At 37.8% G+C, this 23,857-nt stretch overlaps 1 protein-coding gene across 2 annotated transcripts in view; it reads right to left on the bottom strand.

Annotated features, from left to right (window-relative positions):
• Positions 1–336: 336 nt before the first annotated feature.
• The window catches only part of EFNA5 (ephrin A5), a 215,223-nt gene continuing 191,702 nt past the window's right edge, over positions 337–23,857 (bottom strand). The window contains exons 3-5 of one of the 2 annotated variants that reach the window (XM_049795637.1): positions 9,952–10,017; positions 9,479–9,559; positions 337–4,478 (exon numbers count right to left, since the gene is read on the bottom strand). In XM_049795637.1, the coding sequence (XP_049651594.1) occupies positions 4,357–4,478; positions 9,479–9,559; positions 9,952–10,017 (269 nt within the window). In that variant the 3' untranslated portion in view covers positions 337–4,356. The remainder of the gene's footprint in view (positions 4,479–9,478; positions 9,560–9,951; positions 10,018–23,857) is intronic. The other variant, XM_049795638.1, reaches the window with a different exon arrangement.

The following is a 23,857-nucleotide window of genomic DNA, read 5'->3' as shown; positions in this document are numbered from 1 at the left end:
TAATGCTCGAGCACGTGGTTGACATAGTTTCTTACTCTTCTAAGTATTTGGAAGAGCTACGAACACATTAAAAAAAAAGGTGAAGAGCAGAGCAGCCAGGCTTTAAATCAGCCAGGATGTTGGTACTTACAGCTCTAGATAGTCAGTTATGCCCACTGTATTCTTCACACTTTCCCACTCTTACTCCTCGTCACTTTCCATTGCCCGCAAATACGTAAGGTAGGTATAAATAGCCCCCAAAATAAAGATGTAATTAATTGAACAAAAATGTAGCCTAAGAGAACCAATTAAAATGATGAAAATCTTTAATTTTATTTAAGTATAATTGTACGGACACGTGTATATACAAATACAGATCTTATGGGGCAGGGATTTCGGGTGGGTTTTGTTTGGTTTTTTTTTAACATTTTCTTTAAAGTTCATATAATGTAAGCATTTCAAAAACAGCACTCAATGAATAAGTGCAAAGAAACTGCAAAGCAGGGCAGTACAAGCACAGGACCACACTGAGCTGGACTTTCATACCCAGATGCATACACAATGAGTGTCTTCAATGGGGTGTCAAGAGTAAGCATGGAAAGCGGATTTCGCAGACTCATGGGTAACCTCCAACATGCCAGCATCTATTAAACTGTACAGACAATGGCAGCAAGCCTATTGTAGGGAGATTTGTCTCACATCCGAGAAGCTCGAGAGTGAATGCATGGGAAAAACTCAGTGATGCCAGACCAGAAACAGATCTGCCCATTCACAGCTCCAAATTAAAAAAGGAGAAGGGTGGGAGAGAAGGAAGGGCAGGAAGAGGGAAGAGAAGTGTGGAGGGTTGTACATTAAAACTGGTGATTACAAAATCCAAGTGTAATGAAAGGAGGGGAAGAGTTAACACTCTAAGCATCTGAAAGTGACTGAACCATTGCTCTCACAAGGCAATGGATTAAGTTCGGTTTTGAGGGTTAGGAATGGGAATCAACAGGTACAAAGACAACTATTTTCCTTCCACAATTATATAGGAAAAGAAACAACCTACTCGTCTACTCTCAGTACCTCCCAAATTTGTTTTTAGTTCTTTTGGAACCAAGTACGTATATATATCACACATGACACTGGCAAGATCCTTTCTGGAAAAAACTATTCATGGAAACAAAACCAGAAGGAAAACAGGAGGAAAAAAATAATAAAGAAAAAAGAAAGAAACAAACAAAATAACAGAAGAGTTGTTATATCCCCAAAGCCTTTTTAGAAACAAACATGATACAAAAGAACAAAAACTAACACAGAAACCACAGGGCTCCAACATCAGACCTTTAAACACTGAGGACAAAACATTGATCATCAAAAGTCATGTTGTTCCAGGTCTTGGCATTGTGAAGTCTTGTAATAGATGAACAAATTTCAAAGATGAGTCCTGTATGCTGCAGTGTCATGGCCACTTGTCTCTCAGTTCTCAGCCATGATCACACTTGATGCTTCAAAGCTCTGTCTTGTAATCAACGTGTGATTTTAAGATCCTGAAAGTCTATTGTTCTCACTTACAAAAGACATAAGAATCAAATTAATACTTTATTATCAAACACTATATACAACAGAGATTGCTAATAATACAGAATTTAAAGAACATAGCTTTAAGTTTTACTTGTCTTTCCTTTGCCATCCAAGTAAGTACAGTACAAAACAATATTCTAAACTAACACGAAATGTTACCTTGTCTATTAAAGGATACACAGTATCCACTAAACTGACTGATCCCTATTTTCCCTGCTTCACATCGCAATGCCCTTGGCAGCCAGGAGTGCAGGTCATGGGGGTAAGTTAGCCACCCAGGCTGAGGAAGAATCAGTCCCTCAGACTTGAGCTGGAGCAGATAAAGGGGAAGGGAGCAGTACTTTGCAACAACGTCTGCATTTAAAGCATCCAGAGATTTGCAATGCAACACAAAACCCATTAGCATTTATGTACTTGGCATGTATGACTGGGATTGCCTGATGCCATCAAGCCACACCACACCAGGCAGTGGACAGATCTGCCAAGCAGCTGCATCACTTGTGTAGTTCCTCATCTGCCCAGCAGGGCTCTGTGATAACACTAAGGGGTGAATTTCACCAGCAATAACACTAGTGAAAATCTCTTGCTGTGGATAAACGTATGTCTTGCACTCTGACATCATTCAGAGACAAAGGAAGAAAAATGAAGTCACCACTTCTACACTAAATTGGCACTGCTAGTATGAAATAATTTTAATATGGTTACTTATCATGCAATATTATCTGTAGTCTAGTTAATAATCCATTTGAGAAGGTGCATTTTGACTAAGCTCACCTCATCCAAAGCTTTTTAATTCCTACCTACTGGAAGTATTAGTGTGTGTACGAAGCACATCCACATTGAAGACAGAAAAGTACCAGATAGGCTGTAATGAGATGATGACTTCCCTCACTGTTTAGACTGCCTATCTTTATTGTGTGCACTTCACACTAGAGGAAATTTCCTACATTCTTTCCGTAAGCACAGGCGTTGAATTAATGACCAAGTTGTATGATATCAGGCAAGCCCAGATCATAGTTTAGCATGCATAAACCTTCCTTTACATGTTAATTTATTTCTCCCTTTCCTCCTTTTTTGAATAGTGGGCTGGTTCAACTGCTGGAAAGCTTTTCTTCATTAAAAAAAGCCCACAAAGTGCTGTCCATTAATGGTATCATTCAATTTTGTTACAGCAGAACAGAATTCTTCAGAATTAATATAGAAACCCCTTGTTTTGCATGAATGTGCTCCATGTTTTGTTTTACATTTAACATAATTATCACAGTTTTTGTTAGAAAAGCTCTGTTTCAGTCTTGGTCTGATATTTCCCTGATTATGCTTAGCAGTCCAAATTTCATGGCAGCCTAGTCAAAATATACCCCAAGGCTTGCACTTCCTGGCAAATGACTTTTTAAGGTTCTACGTTAGCCAAGGCTCAGATTCCTTAAACAGGGTCACTCCTAATTCCATCAAACAAGACAGTCCCATTTCCTAATTGCATCAAGGGTTACCACTTCTCTCACATGTTTAAATAGGACAAGCATATATACTCACTCTCAGCATAAAGTATATCTAAATAATGTATTTTCTATTCTAGTGGATTTTTAAAAAAATATTTCGTTAAGTCTTTGGGAGCCCATCTAGTTTATCTCTGGCTGATAAACACGTTTCCTCTACTTTTCAAACTGTGCTGGAAGGGGAAAAGATAAAAAAATCAACACTTGAATTCATATTCCACACTTCTTTTCTTTCCCCCTACCAAAGAATATTACTAGACTGTCCTGGCTTCTTCTACATGTGGTTTATTCCCATGATTGAGGAACTTGCAGGAGAGACAAATCAAGAGCACACTGGAGATCCTGTGTCCCAAACATGTTTCCTCTGGCCACTGATGTCCTCTCTTAGCATGTATTAACACCCAGAGCAGCATCCAAGGCTATCAGCTACTAAGTCAGCGCTGGGGAAGGTCACTTTATTCTCAAAAGTGCCTCTGCATTTCAAGAAAAAAATTGTAGCACCACGGTGATTTGTTTTAAAATAAAATAATCCGGTGTGCATTATCCCCTTAAAACGAAATAACAGAGGCACTCACACCCCCAGTGAAGTTTCCTAAATCTGACCTTGCCTGCTGTGTGCTAACATTCCTAATACTAACTTCCTCCTCTCACCAAAGACAGCATTTCTACTTGTGACCACAAATTTTACTGTCAAAGATGTTTCAAGACAGTCCTATAAGAAACATAATCTTTCCCTTTCAGAAGCCTGTTCATTTAGAAACTCCTGGAGGAAATGGTGTTATATTATATCTATTCTTAATATTTCCCCTCCAGTCCTGACATGGTGACACGATGCCTTGCATGATCATCTTACAGTGCTGAATGAGAAGGCATAAATATTGTATCAGAGAGAAAAACTCTCCCAGGCTTTCACTCACTTCCCTTATCCTTCACTGACTGCATCTGCCACTATTCTTCCTTGTCCACATACAGATGACACAGTGAGCTAACAGAGGTGACTTCTTAAAGGAGAATGCAGAGGAAAATAAGAATCACTAGTGTCACTATTATAGTTTGGCATTTTCATTTGGAGTCCTTTTATTTATATGGAGGGGTTAAGAAAGTCACAGGTAGGTAGGGATGGGTGCTGAAGCTAGTTATCCCCTTCAAATTTTTGCTGAGTTCAGGCTAAACAGGAGAAGAAAAGGGAAAAGGGAAAAATAACAATTTGACATCTGCAAAAACAATAAAGTCCCTTTCCTGGGATGAGCAGTTAGGTGGATCTTTGATGTTCCAAGACCCTGATATTTTCTGTGACAGGTTGCCGGAGCATACTGTGCTATAATATCAAAAGCATTGCCAGGAGGAACAATAGAGTTGCCAAAAGCCGGCTGGGTATCCTTGGTGTCTGTGCCGCGTTCTCACCACGGGATGGCTCGGCTGACTCATGTACGGTATCATCTGTTCAAACAGAAAGCATACATTCCAATGAGATTTTGCATCCTTAATAAACTCTCACTGAGCCGACAACTGTAAGTAGATTTCAATGCCTTTATGAAATAGGGCAATGAACCTTGTGCTGTCATTGACTTTCACAAGCGTGTAATACCTCATTATGTAACCAACTTGGGGCCAAGTCCTGCATTTCTTACTGGCAAGACTCCCACTGAAGACCAGAGGAGCAGAAAGTAAGCCTGATTTCAGCAGATTGAGGAATGAAAGATTCCTCTTCTAATAAAACACTGTAGCTCTAGCTTTGGATGGCTCATTAGACAGCAATGTCAATAGGGAGGCAGCTAAATAAAACCACCTGATTTTCAAAAGGGCTTGAAGAGTTGCATGTGCTCAGAATTAATTTTGCAGTTAATCCCCTTACTCAGTTACAGATTTTGGCTCCTGAATTTGAAATGACAGCCTGTAAGCTCAAGCGTATATTCCACTTCCATGCATAAAATTTCCACTGAAGTATATCACATCTAGGGATGCGCAGAGGATATAAGACCAGTCTGCCTTTCTTGAAACATAATTTTAAAGGCTACCACATGACAACCTCCAATTTTATAGAATACATACTCAATCTGGAAAGCCTTGTAGGTAACAGATCACCTTTTTTGGCACACAAAATACAGACTTACATATATGCTGCTAAAACTAATGAAAAAAAGAACCAGCTGGGTTGGGAAAACATGCTTATACATTACTGGCAGAAGAGAACACAGTAGCAAATACTAAATTTGTGATACTGAATAAAACTCTGATCAGTTTTTGTAAACTAAAGATCAGCCTTAAAGCCACTGCTTGTAACATAAAAATAGGTAGGTAAAGTCACATTCAACTTAAATGTTGTTATAGGTGTGGTATTTTTCTCTGCAAAGCCCACCATATCCACAGCTCTCTAATCTAGCTATTTTAAAAGTAATCTGTCTGAGGCTTGCCATAAAAAGTCAGCTCTGAGTTTGAATTTCAGTACTAAATTTTGAATTTTTAGTACTAAATGAATGAAATAAGCTAAACCTTTTTAGGAAGTGTGAAGTGGCTTCAAAATGTATCCATAAGTTATTTTAGAGTGCCTAAGTTTCCAGGAAATGGTATCTCACTACTTAGTGTAATAAGCTCCACCATTTTATGAGAGGTGTCGACATATCTATGATGTATCTGTCTTGTAGCTCCCATCTCAACAAATTGCACTGCCAGGATTACACTGGGTGAGAGCTGTGCAATTCCAATTAGAGGCACTAAGGGAAGTGGGAGTCAGGACACTGGGATCCCCATGCCACTTTGGCGTGGAGCCTTTCATGTTACTTAGCTTTAGCTAGAAACAAGCTCCCTCCCCTTTATATCCTTGACACCTAGCACAGAAACAGGTAGAGCACTTAGCATAATTTAGGTTAATAGGCTCTTCAGCCCCAGTTTGGCTACACAGCAAGATGCACAGTAAACTGGATTAGCAATTTATTGCATGTTTTTTCCAGCACTGATTGACACTACAATTACATCAGGTGTAACAGGTCTTCAGTGCTGCTCAAGGCAAAAGTATGAAAAGCAAGCACTGATCACCTGTAAATATGTTCACCTTTGTAAGAAAGGGACATCATCAGATGAAAGTCCCACTGATGTCAGTGGGAAAGACTGGCTGGAATGACTTCAGTTACAGCTCCTCACCATGTACAGCAGGGAGACCCTTCCAGGCACTTCAGCCCTGAATGAGGCCCTAGTATTTTTCCTCCAGAATGATTTCAAAGGAATCTAAAAATTTCAGTGAATGCTGGCTACTGACAAGTGCCAGCAGTGGTTATCAGTACCAAAAGCTGTTTCACATTTTACTTCTGAGTTACACTCTTGTACTTTGGTGACACTGCAGTAAGAATACAGTACTTCACAAAATCAGCTTCCCAATTAAATCTTACGCTAAGAAGTAATGGGGAAAAACTATCCCAGTTCTAAATGTGAGCTCTACCTCCTTTCAAATGTCTAGAGTCAGCTCTTCCCAATTTGGAAACATTTACTCACTGCTGATGCACTGAAACTACAGAGGAGAATGATGTGCATTACCTTCTACCTCTTGCATCGTCACTAGAATTGCAAATAAGTCTGAATTTGCAACATTGAATGTCAACAGTTTTGTCCTAATTACATCTGTGAGTCAGCACTAAAACACAATAGGGCAGAACTAGTGTAGAGCAGTAATAAATCCTCATTCTCTTTGACTATCAGATACTGCCACAACTGCAACACTGGCTACTGCTAAAAAAAACCTCAATGAAAAAGCCCTAAATTAAAAAGATTACTTCTCTTAAATGAAAAATATGGAGATCTTCTATGATGCCATTTTTATAAAGCCATTCTTCACAGAAGAATTAATTTTCATGTAACATAAGGGATTTCTTTCAAGAAATCATCTGGGTTTTCTGTCAATGCAGTCCCAAGGTTTCTGCACTCATATGCTAGAGCACACGATTCATCTGTGGTTCTCAAAATCACTTTACAAATATGATCTTCCTTGGATGTGCAGAGTTATAACACTGCACAATCCTTAATGCTTGAGGAAAAGGGTTTGCTTTATTTTAAACACCGAAGGCAAGAGAACAAAACTGCTGAGTAAAATCTGGAAGGTCACTGCTAAAGACTGGGAATGCTAGCATTAAATAGAAAAAGATATTTTGACAGCCATGAATTTTCCAGATCACGTACCTTTACATCATATGCTTCAGGTATAATTTTTCTAGATATGCACAGCTGCAATTTTTGTTTAGGGATTTTTATTTTTATTATTAAGGAGGAAGAGAAGGAAAGGACATTAATAGGGTCCATTACTTTCATCAATTCTGAACCAAGTGTGATTTCTATAGAAGTTTCCTACAAATTCCTGAACAAAACCAGTGAAATTACAAGGGTTCAAAAATCACACAAATGGGGATTTTTAAAAGAAAGGTGACAGTAAGTAAGTAAGTAATCCGCTGAACATGACCCTCCTGCCTCCCAATTCTTCTGTCTACTGTGGAAGAAGACAGTGTCAGGCTAGAAGAGAGCACTGAACCAGAAGATGCACGTCAGTCAGGTAAATTAGTACATGACACAGATCACATGCAACAAGTTCCGCCAAGGCAGCAGCAAGTCTAATAGCCTAATAACAGAAAAGTGTGACAGAAGTTGGTGGATCTGGGAATGACTGATTATCTAATGGTGACCAGTCCAAATAATAATGCAAATATACACTGATGTCAGGAGTGGGAACTTTTTGTTACCAAACCTTCTCATTAAAGCTATTATTTCCTTCTGGTAACACAAACAGTATTTCATCTCAGGCTGCAGGATGGTCTTTATATGATTTTGGTTCCCTGGTTTGCCTGCTGCTTTCTAACGATATGCTTTTGTGATGGTGCTGTTAGGTACAGCCATTCAATGGGAAGTGAGCAACAACCTCAGCAAGTTCACTAAAATCAGGCATTTAGTACTCAGATGATCTCTTTTGCAAAGCAGTACCATGAGAAATACACATTAATTAGCCCTTGTTCACCAAATCACAAAACGTAAAAAAAGTGCATTGCATTTCTGGATTCATAAGCTACCAAGAAATAGGGAAAGATCATCCTAATGTTTTCTGTAGAATAATGCTGTTAATAAATGCACAAATATAGCTAATGTAAATTCACTCTCCTTGCATTTAGATTTGCTCAGAGAACATCTTTGATTGTCAAAACCAAAATTTTTAGGAGAGTTCCAAAAATCCTTTTAAAGAAAAATAATAAAATCTATTGTGTAACCATTGGTAAGTCATTCAAACTGGGTAACTTGTGAAAGCCCTATTTATACTTCTGTATAAATAATGACTTTTAGTTAAAGGAACTGCAAATAAAAAAGCGCAAAAAAGTAGTATGTTGCTTCATACCAATGGGGAAGTCTCTATCAAACAGCATAAGAGAAAAAAAAAGATCTTGGTAATCTGTTCTTCAGGTTATATACTAAATGGCATGTAAGTCGTTTTTTTCTGGTATAATTTGTTTATTTAACTGTGTATTTTAATTACTGAGGTTAGAATATAACAGTGTGTGACCAGTGTGTATAAAACAGTATAAAACAAACAGGTAATACTACTATTGCAAATACTTTTCCTACATATCTACCTGATTTTAATGTCATGAGCCATGCTACTGAAACTGGTGGGATTACTCAGGCCCCTAGAATTAAACATGCTTCTATCTCTCATAAACCTGAGCCATACAAACAATACACATGTACTTTCCACACAAAGACACAACAGCTTGATTGATGGTGGAGGTTAATGAGCAAATGAGGGGCTTTATCACAGCAAGCCTTATTCTTAAGGCAGTTTTTGCAAAAAAAGACAGAAAAGCCCCCCAAAACTTAAGTTTGCTTCAATAAAAACAGGATAGGAATTTATATATATCAGTGTGTGTGTGCGTGCATGTATGTAAAAATGATACTTCACCTAACCAAATATACATACAAATGTATATAATTTTAAAGGACTAATTTCTTACTTAAACACTGTCAGTTGCATGCCAGTGTCATGCACCAGCATTAAACAAGCAGTCTTTCTGTTTTTCTGAAAGTCTTTTGAAACCACATAATAAATGAAGTGTGCCCATTGACTTAATTTCTAAAACTTTGGGCCCAGTTAGTAAAAAGAGTGTTTTGCCAACATGCTGCATGTTCAGCTTGGATGGGCCAGTGACTTCGGGATACTGGTGAAAATTTTACACTGGCACACACCATATTTTATTAAACTGTATCACCCAAAAAACAAATAAACCAATATTTTTCCTTCCCTGCATTAAACAAGGATAGAGGAAATACAGCATAAGTGATATTAGCATTGCTAGAAATGTGCAAAAGCAGAGCAGTTGTACCATGCGAAGCATGCAGAGAGAAGAGGAAAAAAGTACTTAAGCACCAGAGATACACGTATTTGTTAAAAGAGATTCTCTAAGCATACTAACCTGCTGGTTCTAATGAATTTTCTACTTTGTCGTTAACATCGAAAACACGATCATGAACACCTATAGTTTTCATACAGCTGTCTACAACAAAAATAGAGATAACAGCCAAATATGTTAGTGAGACACCCTTAAAATCCCCACTTTCCTTTTTTTCTCTCTTTTTTCTCTCTATTTACTATGTATAATTAAGCATATTTATATTTTAACGTCTGTGGCACTTGTCCAAATGCCAGGAGAGTCTTCTATTTGTACAACAGTTTAAGAAACAACAAGTTAGCAACTGCCATGTAATTAAAACAAAGCTTTATGAAAAATGATAAGAAAATAAGATGAAAACCATAACACAAATGTTGCTGTACAGAACAGATACGCAAGATTTAACAATAAAAAAAAGATTTACTGCTGTTTACTAGACCACACAGTGAAGCATGTGCTACAAAGCCACCCTTGAAAGCTTGATCTGAAGAACTTACTTGCTGGTCGCACAAAGACCTTAAGCTTTAGACAGGATCTCCTTCCATTATCTGGGATCGCAGAAGCTGTAAATGGGGAAGAAGAAAGACAAGTGGAAGAGTAAGAGAGTGAAAACGCAAATCATCTTTTGTGCTAAAATAAAATACCCTTTACCTTCTCTTCATCTGAAGGGCTGCCCACATTTCAGCCTCTGCATGTAAGGACTTCAAGTGCACAAAGTAGCTTCATTATGCAAAAGCAGAGAAAGAACTGCAGATTTTATTCTAATCCCTTTTTTGATTATTTTACGTGGAAGAAGTGAAGCACATGGTATTTTGAATGTTTCATTATCTCCTTTCACCTTTCCACACCTTTTTCTCAAGAGGTTTTTTAATACAGCTTCTGCTATAATGCAGGTGTCTACTCTGAAAAATTACACTTCAGAATAATTAAGATCACTTAGAGAAAAGCTAGTCTTGAAACACTAGGCCATATGCTTCAGCAACCCTAAAAGGGATGAAAAACCAAAATGACACTGAAGGTGTCAATGCTAAAAATAGAACTATGTATATACTCCCACAAAAGTAGAAATACACACCATTAAATTCTACAGCAGTCAGCCTCCATATGCTCCAATACATCTGCCTTTGTTGAGAAAATACTTATCTTGCTTCAGTCAAAACATGATTTCCCATGTTATGTAAATAATAAACCAAAACCAGCTTATTTCTTCTTTCAGCCCTCCCTCATCATTTTCCATTCAAAATTTTTAATTTTAAGAGTACTTACTGTATTAGGAGAAAAAAAGTAAGTGGAAACAACATGTCTAGCACTAATGCAAAAGATCATACACCTAAGACTAGTGTCAGCCCCTACTTATTTCCCAGGAACAAGTGCTGCTGTGAAAACTTCCTTTCTAGAACTGTGCTTGCCTCAAAATACATGATCACAGGGAAATACGCCTGCCTGTCACCACAGACTGGACTCCGTAGTGTATTGTCTGCCAATCTGAACACATTGGTAACTTCCATTAATGTCTGCCATTTTGAAATTGTACATTGGCCAGCAGTTCAACATGCATACTGGCAATCAGACAACTTGACTTGGGCATGCAGATTTTAACTTATGAAAGACCATTTGCATACACATTTTCTTCACCTTTGCAAAAACCCTCAAAAGCTATAGCTGAAAAATACTGCCTGAAGCACTGCAAAGTAGTTTTTATTTCATTGCATAGTATCCCCCATCCTTCAAAAAACTATGTATTAGGTCAGAAAATGTTGCCTTTTGCAGCAAATGGCAACTATTGGAAGCTGTCTTGACTTACAAAAGGTGATTGGGCTGCCAAAATGTTAGTTTGTTCTGTTTATCATTTTTTTCATCCATTTTTATTAATTCTGTCCCTGTTTGTGAAAATAACTAAAATGATTTATACACAGACATATGAATGCACACTCTGTCTTCATACTGAGCTCACACTTGAAGCATTCCTCAACTAACTTGAAATAAATTCCCTTAGTCTTTGATGATGTGTTTCCAAGGCAGGCGTCACTTTTTTTCCTAGAACTTACAAAGAAGAACTAGCAAATTCAGTACAAACACAAAAAAGAGTTATGGGTCCAATACACCTAATGTTGTGGTTCTGCACCTGTTGGGAAGTGCTTGGGAAACTGTTTCCCTCTTTTAATCAAAAGACAAAAAGTGTGTAGAACTGATGCTCCCCCCCTTCACAATGACAAGCAGTTAAAAAGTGGTAACAGCTGGCTTTGCTATAGGCTCTCACTAAATCAAAGTCAGAAAAACTCCCTCTACTGACATTTACAGTAACTGGTGTGTTATTTAGGGCACAATATTTGCACTCTGTGGTAATATTCAGGAAATTGTGTCCTTTCTGTAGACCTCATTGAATATACGCAACTGGCTAAATGCCTTGCTCAGACTGAACAGGCAGGTTTAGATTTCTCAAAAGGTAAGAATCCTATAGTCATTATGACATTACTAGCATAAAGGTGAAATAACATTTCCAACATTAGCCAAAATAGATTTTTTTCTGCTCAGAAATTATTTCAGAAGAGCATCACAACATGCATTTGTTTAAAGGCAAGTTTTAGCTTTGATACTTACACACTGTTACGTCCATAAAATAAGCATGTTTTGCTCACTGCTGTTCATTAGAATACTCTGTTAGTCAGTGACCAACTAGGATACCACTGACTAGGTAGGACATCTACAAGCTAATAATATTCTATTTGGAAAAACAGAAAATTAATGCTTTGTACATATAAAGTTTGTATGTGTACATATCAATTGCACACACTTAAGGTAAACATCAGCTAGTGATTAGCCATGTTCTTAGAAGAAAAATATTAAAATCCATTCCCTGCTTAAATCTTTTTCCACCAGTCCTCACACAGGTTTGCAGGTATTGACTGTATCATGACTGCAGTCCTACTGCAACCATAGCAGTTGCATTTAAATTTTCATCCCAGAAACTGATGCAGTTTTAGCAGTAAGTACGAAAAAGTGCTTTTTTCCTTTCCAGGGATATTATATAGTGTCAATGTTTGCAGTAAACCCAGAAAGATTCCTCTTTAATCAGTGTTTTACTCCTTCAGAAAGAATAATAATGAACAAAAACAACAAAATAATCAAGTGACATACTGTTCTGCTCTCACATTTACCTCCACAACCAAGACCGAGGTGATGAAGGGATACACTGCAACCTCTTCGGCCTTCCTGAGAAATTAAGAACTGTTTGCCAAGCTGCATGACTGCAGCCAATATTTTTTTCTTCCTTTCTTCTTCTCCCTTCCTCTCCCTTCTCCTTTTCATCTCAAAAGAAAAAACACAGTCCAGTTACAGTTTTTGCCTTATGACCAGATGTATGACCCACAGGGAAGAGTCAGATTGGCTTGTATCATCTGTCTTTCTCTCATACACATTGCAGTAAGTTTGCCAGTATCATTCTGTTCTCTTCTGTGTCTTCTTTATTTTGCAATATTTTCACCAGTAGCCAATGAAAATCCTGCCTGTTGAATGAAGATGTCCAGGATATGATGGCAAAAACTGTGATTTTTTTTTTCCCCCTCTTCCAGCAACAAGCTCAAGATATTTTTTCTCTAAACGTTAGGCATATCACACTCGCTCTGTGCTACAGAAAGCCAAGAGTCCTCATTAAATCTGGGGTTTTTTTTGTAAGTTAATGCCTCAAAGCTTGAACTCAAGTTGAAGTTTTAAGCCCTATTCTTCTACATGAAAGTAGCTTTAACAGCAAACTCTTGCTGAAGAGGACAAAACTCCAAATCAGGGTGACATGGCTGACAGCATTTGACTAACAGCTACAAAGAAACACCAAATGACCAAAGCAACACAGTAGAAAGGATAAACTGCATATAATAACATTTACTAAGAATAAATTATATATATGCTTTTTCTGAAGCAGAAGTAATGCTGTGGCTAGGACCTAACAAAAGCTGAGGCTTACATGAAAAAATCTGGGATCAGTTTTAATGAAAAATCTCCTATCAAACTGATTGCAACTGGAAAAATTCAAGTCTTGACTTCAGAACCTCAGGGTAGGAATGAGCATAGTGTTAGCAGAAGAAAGTTCAGTGGTTTTAAGGTGTTTTACTTTCCAGGAGAGGTGGTTTTCCAATGCAGCAGAGCCTGGGAAATTCCCTGACACTCTCTTGCATGCTTGCAAGACTGCAACATTGCTGAACTCTGGAAAGGAGAAAGAGAACTGCTCTTTGTCAGCTGGGATCTGTTAAAGTTGCTTCCCAGGTAAACTGTCGCTGCTGTTGCTACATTTCACTGAAATTAGCTATAATAACAAAAGATGTCCCTTCTAGGTGGTACAAAGGGAAATTTCCTTCTCTTTTCTGCTCAAAACCAGGTTAGCCCCTAAGTCTTTGGTGTAAGGCTTTTCTATTTGCCCTTTTTAAAGGTGATATTAGCTATAAAATAGAGGCCAGTTCTGAGAGCAGGAAGCCTCTGATGCTAATGGAACCTGTCCCAAGCAACACTTTCCATTTCAAAAGCTGATATTCCCAAGGAAAAAAAGGCATTTGAAACCTTGCTACACAACAAGAAGAAACCTTTGAAGAAAAGAACCCTTATAAGGAGAAGAAGAGGTTATATCCTCTTTTTTCCATGAATTTTATTAGAATAGAAAAGGTCTGACTGGTTTAGTTTGTGGCAAGAAGAATCATAATGAAAAACAGAAGAGGAACTCTGCAGTGTTGCTATTACAATTCCTATGATACTTCACTTCTCCCTTGCCCTGCCTCAACCTTACCAGCAGCTCCATGACAGTCTCCTGGGTCTCTCTTTTAAAGAACATGTTTTAGAGTTCATGGTTACACAAATACTTGGGGTTAGAAGGACTAACACACTAAAAACCCTCTGAAATCACAAGATATATGAAAACACCTCAATGATTATAAAAATAACTCGTTTGGTCTCTTCATTTTTTTTTAATAGGGAAATTCCACAATTCAGAAGAAATTCTAGTCATGTTCTCTGTATTCTTGAGATGAAAATTCCACCTCCATTAGTTGAACTAGAAAAAAAAATCCATGCAATGAACTACTACACATAGGACTAGATCCAAACTGGATCAAACAATGGCGCATGAAGACAAATTAGATGAGAAAATTTCTCTTCTCTGAACCATTTCTGGTTACCATTTTTATACCCTGTAAGGAAAGGAAAGAGAGTGAAGAAAATTATTCTCTCCTCATCTAGAGCCAAACCATAAATATTTCCGTATTTGCTAGCTATATTTAAATATTGGAAAAAAAAAATAATCCAGCTCCCTTCATCTCACTCCTAAGCAGTTCTCTGCTAGAAAACACATGGTACATTATTAATATATTAGATATAAGTAACAGTTTAGGTCCTTCCTCAGCCTGATAAGGTTTAGCAGAGTTATTCAACAACTGCAGGAAGCCACAGACAGAGAACAAAAAGTAATATATACACAGAAAACAGTGTGGGTTTTTTTTTCCCCAACAGTCTAGCAGTTGAATTTACTATGTCAAACCCCCAAAACCCCTTTAAAAGTCATCAAGATATGGCCCAATCAACCTACAAAGTAAGCTAATTAAAAAGTAAATGTACCAAAAAAAAAGGTATTAAAAATTCAAAAGTAACTTGTTTACCAGAACCTGCTAGTCACATGACAAAAGCTGTAATTAAGTATTTCCTGAGACAGGCAGCAGTTTGGCTGGCAACTATCTGGGGCTCTGTTTCTAGCCTAAGAGCAAGTTATTAGGATGCTGCATATAAAGTGTTGCAACCATCCTATTTACTGATATTCACATGTAATCAGTGCTTTCCTCTGCTTGCCTCCTCAGTCATTCTTAGCTTTCTAATTACAGCATTGCACCTTTTCCTAAGACGCAAGTCCTGATACAGAAAAAAAAATAAATCATAAATGCAATTCAAATCCTCATTTAGCACTACAAATATATTTAATATTCAAGGCACAATCCACTATGGGCCCTATTAGACAGCAGAACTAGAACCATTCAGTGTACAAATAGTGCTCCATTTATCTAAGTCACTCAGACAGTACCTTTGTTTTAGAACGGGGGGACACTGGCAAAGAAGCATCCTTTTCTTATGCAGAAACCACTGCATCTCCTCATGGCCCTGATATAATCTGCTGCAGATACTCTGCAGATGATAATTCTTTTACTATTTTGTATTATTTCAAATTTCTATTACCAGTTCACTTGGAGTATTCTCTGAAGGATTGTAAAGCAGTGTTCATGAAACACTGTTGAGACAAGTCTGTTCTCACTATTTTTTTAAAATTGTGATGAATGTTTTCTTCTGCTCACTGCCAAGATGTCCAGCAAACAGGGTCTCCTTCTAGAGAAGATCCGAGAAATCACACCAAGATCTCACCTGAGTTCATTGCAGATATACTACTATCAGCACCCTCTGTGTGTTCCAAAAATTCTGGCACTAATAAGTGCTTTCCAACCACAAGCACTAGCAGAAGTATTGGTTTAGACTGGGAAGCCAATAGAGAATTCATTTTGGACTTCTCTCCAGCACACTATATCAAGATGCCACATGCATATAGCTGGAGCAAACACCTAACACGTACTGCCCAGCCAAAACGGTTGCACACTGAATTTCTGTAATCACCTGGAGAAACCCCACAAAGAGAGAACTTCCAGCAACCCCACACATAGGATGCTATCTGCTGTAAATCAGAAACTCATGTTTATGCAGTCCTTCCACTCTCTTAGTCCTGTAAGTTAGAGACAATCTCTTCAGGAGGAAATATTTATAGCTGTGATTTGCTTCTAGCCCTTTCAGGCACAATACCACTCCCATTAGTCAAATCCAATATCCAGGTAACCTTATACAACCTGCAAATCATAATTCCAACCTGAAGTGTTTTAGCATCCAATATCCTGTGTCAGCGACAGAGCTTTAGAAAGTTTTATTTTTAAGAACAGTCATCTGCTGCTTTCTTTGTAAAGAAATGAGTATGTGTGAGAGCATTAAAAATGCAGTTTTCCATTATGTTTGCCACAGGCAATATTTCTCAATTTGTGCAAGTCAAAAGAAAAAATAGCCTATTAGTTGTTAGAAGAGCTGAGCCTTTCCCCTGTAGGTTTTCATGTGATTTACCATACAACACAAATGTATGCAAATTAGCCAGGTAAATGCAGAATTAGTTATTAATATTCCTCTCACAGTTTAGATAGAAAAAAGTTACAAATTTGCATAAATGGTACAACTGAAAAAGTCAGCTAGAATTTCATGAATCAATAAAACATTCCTTTGTGTGCATACATGAAGTAAGACCCATATCTAAGGATGATGAAGGGATCTTCAAAATTTTTCATCAAACAAGAAGCTAAGGATTTACCAATCATTTTCTCCTTGTAAGTGTTAAAATAAAAAAAATAAAAATAAATAAAATACTGGTCGTATGGAAATCCCAGCTCTCACCAATACTTGAGTTTAATTTTAAAAAGAGTCTTTGCCTGCCTGCTCTTTCATTCCAACATATCAGTAGAAGTTTTGTTCTGGTAGCATAAACACAACTCCATTCTGAGAAAATTAAAATATTGAATGTCCATGACTTACTTATTCTTCAGACCTAATAATTAAGCACACTTCCTCAGTAAATCATGACTAAACTTATTTATACCTTTGCTATCACTGAGTCTACCATCTCTCTGTATTTAGTCATCACCAAAATGAGATCACAAAAAAAAATTACTGAGCAAGTTAAAGACTCAGAAATCTAAGCCAACAGACATAGAGGGAATCTCATCTGGAAAACCACCTGATCTAGGACTGCCAACAACACTTCAACCCCCCCCCCAAATTACCTACCAAGGAAAATAAACAAACAAACAAACAGATGCATGGTTACAGTTAATACTGCCTATGACTTAATACAGGCAAAAGTACTACAGATGTTAGTATTTCCAAATGAAGTTTTCAAATCCACAGTATTAAAAGGGCACCTAATATAAAGGCATATTTTACTTTACTCCTGCATGCTCAACTACATCTGTATGAAGTGAATGTAAAAACAATCATATTGTATTTCTGTACTCATCTCTGTATGTGTGTATATACATGCCTACACACATACACAGACTTGTATTCTGCACTTCATGCAAAATATAAATCACGGAGTGCACAGCAATGGAGAAAAAGACTTGATAAAAGCTGTGTGCACAACAACAAACAGACTGTGAAATACTGCTTTTATTTCCTCATGTCTTATACCTAATCTGCAGTGGCTTTGCACTGTGTAAAAACACTGGATTATTATGGCCTATCTCACAAGTGACTATATTTCTCAGACCCCCTAAAAATAGTCTAGTAAATGGAAAAGACTTGCCAGACAAGTGTTATTTTAGTGAGAGTTTTTGGAAGAAAGTAATACATAGTTAGTGTTTCTGCATTAGCACTTAAAGCTGAATTAACTGTCCCAATGTAACTGCTTGGTCAGGAAGAATATAATTTTTCTTGCAGTGTCTAAACCAGTGCAGCATATATAGCTGGTAGAAGGCTGTATGGACTGAAAGTAGGTTTCATACCAAAGTCATACAAAACAAAATCAAATCATGTATGGTAAGAGATGTAAACAATGTATTTTCAGTTTAATTAAGCCATTTGTCCACTATTTCCTCTTAGCATGGTCTAGCCCTGTATCTTTCTCAGAAGGGTCCTGTATCTGCTCTAGAGGGTGATCTAATGACAAGACTTCTCTGTTGTTGGCCTGGGTGGTGTACTGGAGTCAGACTTTTTTAGTGCAGAACGTCAAAGCATGCCAAAGCCCAGTCCCTCACAGTGCTGGGACCTCCAGAGGTGAGCAGCAGCTGAGGGCTCATATAAGGCAGAAAGCATCACTTCGGATCCAGTCCAAAGGTTTATTATACTCATACTGTTATCATCTGTCCTCCCAAGTTGCCAAGTCCAGTTGAGTTCAGGAAAACACAAAACCACCTCAGTGCAGGGCAGCTTGTTCCCTTCACAGTCTCAGGAGAACAACAAAGCAGACATTTCAGCTGCAGAAAAATCCAACTCTGCCTGAGCTGTTCCTCTGAACCAAGCCCTGAACCAATATGAGAACCAAGCTCAGCTGTTCTTTCCAAAGACCTTTTTTTTTTTTTTTTTTCATAAAAGCAAGAACACTTCTGTTTGTTTATGAACCACAGCAAAGCTGTCATCTAACTGCAGCCTGAGCTTCCTAGAGAATCAGTCTTGCCTCTGTGGTGTTTCTTATTAAAAAACAAACAAAGCTCAGCTGGAAATAAATGAAAGGCATATCCTACATTGAATGGGCTTTTAGTTGCATGTAAGCTCCTGTGAAATAAAAGGTGGTGTGGATGAAGAACAGATCATATAGTTGCTCACACATTAAATATTTGCAGGCCTTTTCTCTCATATAAGAAATTTCTCTTTCATAAATGCAAATTCTATTATATACCGTAAAATAAGGGCTAACATTTCTGCACTAGCACAATATAAATGACTGATGTCATACTTTTCTATTGCAACAAACCAACACTTATTAACTAGAATGAAATAAAAAGCTCAGATCTCATTACTGTTTTCAGTGGCATTAACAAAACCAAATACAGTTATTGTACAACATTAAGACTGTATTAGAGTAAATTGCTAATAAAACAAGTTAATACTATCAAATAGAGCACTTACAGAAAAATATATCCCCCTCATACTTTTTGTAAGCACTTTTGTACTTTGATTTTCCCTTGGTATCACTCGAAATAAAATGTTTTTCTTCAAGCAGCCTATCCATTTTGCTAATTTCCATCTCTAAGAACCAGACGTAAGTAAATCCTTTGAAGGGACATTATAGTCTTGTTAGTAATGACCTTCTCTTTTTGATCTTTAAAGCAACATGTTCACATACATGGAATTTGTGGGTACTGTATCATATTACTAAACCTCATATACTTTAATGGACTTCATATTATCTGTGTCTAGCTTCACCACTGCTGACACTATAATTAAAGCAGAGAAGCATTCCATTCTACTAGCGCTTCATGGGCTTGCCACTCTTTAAAATATTTAGAAACATTTCTAGCTTCCTATGCTATGCTTCTAAATTCTGTTAATTTATAAAAATAAAGAAGTAATTATAAATGTTGTATTGTGCTAGGAGTGTAACACATACATAGACAGGAAAAGTTACTTCTACTGACTCACCTAAACAAAGCACCAACATATCTTCCTTATGTGTTGTGGAGGAGGGAGAAGATGTAAAGGCAGGAAGAGATCTTCAAGAAGCTGCCTTAGGATCAGGAGAAATTTACAAAACAGCACAGAATTTGGGTTGTATTTTGTTGTTATTTAAAATGAAGGCAAACAGTGAGAATAATGCAAGTTTGAATGTGTTTGAATGTGAGTGAACATGCATGCATGCCCAGGAGTTTGCAAATGCACTACTTACAGAGAATACCACTGCCCAGATTTCTGAAGGGCTTTTTCTCTTGGCAGAGTTCTAATAGCACCTTGGCACAGCCTTTACAAAAAATGCCTTTATGCACACAGTCAGCTCTTACGCTGATAAATCCAAATTTGTGCAGGATGGAAACTAGATATGAAATAGAAAAGGTTAAGTTTATAAAACACAGGATAGTCCACTGTAACTCAAGCTCTAATTCTGACATGTAAAGATTCTCAGGGCAGAGACCTTCTGTTTCATTACATGTACTATGGCAGGGTCCCAGGCCATGACTGAGTAGAGTACAAACACAATAACAGATGCCAGCACTATATTAATAACAGTACATCCGTATCAGGTGAATTCCTAGTTTGCTCAAGTTCTGCAGAGGGACTATTGAACTTTCAATCACTCCACCATACGAGCCAGAAATTTTTCTCCAGTCCTTAGGAGGATTTCCTTAACCTTTCAATTTGTCACCTTTACCATGAAAAATTCTGGAACTCATCAAGCTGAAGTTTTCTCTTTAACCAAAATTTGTCCAATGTATCAAGTAATAGCAGTTTATGTAAACTTCTAGATCCCTGCTTCTTTCTTTCACTTGTCTAGCTTGCGTTCAGTGCCACAGGTCGCACTCATACTTTGGAATCCATATTCGAAAAAAAGCCAACCTATGTGAGAATAGCCACAGCCATATCAAGGAGAATTGCTGCCTTCTCAGGAATTTGAAGTGTCTCACCTATGCCAGAAAAGGACTGTAGACTGTCAAAACTATGTGGGAAAGTCTAAAACACCCATGGAATAGCTAACCCTTCATTTTACTCTGCCACAAATTATTTCCTTCTGCCTTTTCTTTTTTTTTTTTTGATTAATGTATACCACAGGATGTTTAGCCCTATTTTCAGTGATCATTCCCAGATGAACTCAAAATTAGATATATATGTGTATAGTTTTCTATAACTAGGACTCAAAAGCCCTAGTGGTTTGGAAACCATTTCTTAAAAGCAATGAATACCGCACCAGGCTGTTGAAACACACAGGTACCTGTCAAGCTTTTGTCTTCCTGAACACTGTAACAATTGTTCTCTCAGAACTGAACCATTTCTCCATCTCTCTTCCAGAAAAGTCTTTGTTTCATACTAACATTCTTCCCAAGCAGATTGGGAAATTCTCATCTCTATTTTCCACCCACTGCTTTCTGATCTAAGCAAGCACCTTTGCACTGCAAGCTTGCTCTTCTATTCTTTACACATTAACCAGTTAAGGAACTCACGTAACCAAGTTGTGAGCAGCTTCTAATGGTGCTTCCCATATGTATCTGAGATCATACATATGGAAAACAATATGGGATAACACAAAACTACTTACTTGAAACCTCCTTGCTGATGTGTATTTCACTTCAAAAGAGATGGACAAAAACTCTGCCAAATTAACTTCTCTCAACCACACAGCATCCATCACTGCTTGATTTAAGTGCCTCTAAGCTAATGTGGTGTCTCCACTCCTCAGTGGGTGGAGACCTCAAGCCTGGTCATACTAGAGCAACCCTGCCAGTGGAATGCAGAATCCCTATCCCACATTCTGTAATCATGAAGATCTACTTATATGTGTATCTCGGTTCCTGTCTAGTCCATATCAATGAATATCTGCACTGGATATAGTTCTGGTAGCTGTGCAGAGTTGCATGACAACATGCATCAGATACTTCTTTACTCTCATGTTTCAAAGAGGGTTCAGTGTACTGATTTTCTTCAAAGAATCCCAGATACACTCTCATTTACCCTAGTTAGGAAAAGAGTCACTTGAAATGCATGTATTTTCTCCTTGAGTTAATGCAGCAAAATATGCAGCACTCAAAAAACCTCCCAACTGAACAAAAACAAACCCCAGTCTGACATCAGATCTCTCACTTTGGGATGGGGGGAAGTATCAGATCTGCAAATATGTGTGTACTGTTTGATCTGGAGTCTTAAACACAAGGGTGGCAGATGCTTTCATACACCTCTATGAATTACATGATATAGTATTGTTGGCTGGAAGGCCAAAAAACCACTGCATATGCCTACATGGATGCTGCAGTACCAGCGAAGGCAGGCCATGCGTGCCTGCTGCTTGCCTGTCCTGCTCTTACAGCTGCCTCAGGCACCAACCATCCTGGAGCATGGAGACACATGGGGTCCTGCAAAACCCAGCAGGACTTCCAGCCAGGATAGTGGTAAATAATGGTAAATAATAATGGTCTGTCTCATGGGCTCTTTTGGAGACTGCATAGCCAGAACCAATGACACAGAAGGATTCTTCTTGTTCTGTGTTCCTAGTTAATTTTTAATATCTCTGTAAACTTCCAGCTGACCTTTTAGGGGTCACTGAATAATTTGTTCTTTAGCCAAGTAAGAGTGGCTGCAGTATACTCCTGCATTTTTCTGTTCTCCCCTTGTAAAATATCCTGCAGAGACAAGAATATTTTTTTTCTTGGATCAAGCTGGATTTTTTTTTTTTTTTTTTTTTTTTGAAAGCCCATGAGGTGTGTAATCAAAACTGGCACTGGAGCATCCTAATTACGAAACCCAGCAAGGAACTTTTGCACACGTTTTGTAGACTTCAGATTTCTTGTTCACAGAATCTTCTTGCTGAGAAAGTAGAGAACATGAGAAAAGTTCAGGACACAGAACCCAGACTGGCAGTAAATAATTTTTCACTTCTGCCTCTAATACCAAGATCAAATAAAGAAAAATTGACCCTGCATTTGTAACATGTCATTCCATTTTTGTTTGAGAAAATATCCTGAACTCCTCAGGAAGACTGACATGGGAGGGGGCAGGGAGGGGGAGATCAAGGTTTATGGTTTTGTTTTGTTTTATTCAGAAAAAAACATGCATCTTGAAACAGAGCTGCAGAAAAATAGCAGGTCTGAAGCACTATCAGTGCTAGCTGCTTTCTGCTGAGCTGAAGTGACCATTTTCAGATCCTTTCAATCTATGGTGAAAAGATCATTACCGTGCTACTCCCAGGAAGTCAGTCCTCCTGCAAGTGAGCTCCTTTGTTATGAATATGGAACAGATGGAACCAAATCTATCTGCTCCATAGGAACAAAACCACTTACAACCTAGCTCTCTCTATTAAAGACTCTACTTAGGTCCTTTATAGCACTGGCTTTCTGTGCACTGCTGTGAGGTTTTGACTTTATAGAAAAAGGCACTTCATAAAAGCAGTAGTTCTTACTCTTAAACCAAAAGTGGCCTAAGAACTGCAGAAGATGAATGCAGAGTTTAACCTGCATGGCTCCTTGGAGATATGCAAATATTCAATTACTGTTTTTTTTAAGGTAGAGAAAGGATTTTTTTCTAAGGAGGAAAAATAGCCATATGTTGCAAAGACCGCATCAATGGCAGTGAAGTAGAGATGGTAATATGCTACTCACTCTAATAAAGGTTGAATGTAACTACATTATTGCAAAAAGGAACATGGATTTTATTTGTACATATATAAGTGTGGATCAAGATGACTCTTCTGCAAAGAAATTTGTATCAGTCTTTCAAAAATTGACTTTTTTGGTAGAGGACAATAACCCTGAAATTAGGTCCCCACCATGAATACAAAAAAGATTTGACACATCGGTTTATCTCTATTGCATGTTGTTGGGCCTACTTCCTAAGTCTTCAACGGAAACTGCATCAATATTACATGAATTAACTTTGCAAATTGAAAATATGCATAAACTGTAGCTGAAACCAATAGATTTACTTAGTTACTGACTCTGCTCATTTGCAGCAGAGTTAAGCAGGTACATGTAGAGTATCTGTCACTTCTCTTACTGTCAGAACAATAATGAATGTTTATTCCTAGCCAAACATGCATGCATACACGCAGATACATTTTATATCAACTTGTCATAAAAACCCATATAACAGAAGTCAGTGGCCTTCTTTACTCACTGTTTAATATGTTAATACATTTACCGTCTGGCTGCT

The sequence above is a fragment of the Accipiter gentilis genome, chromosome Z, assembly GCF_929443795.1.
Source record: "Accipiter gentilis chromosome Z, bAccGen1.1, whole genome shotgun sequence".
Lineage (NCBI taxonomy): Eukaryota > Metazoa > Chordata > Aves > Accipitriformes > Accipitridae > Astur > Astur gentilis.
The sequence above is the reverse complement of the archived record's forward strand: the minus strand, read 5'-3'. Positions and strand labels throughout refer to the sequence as shown.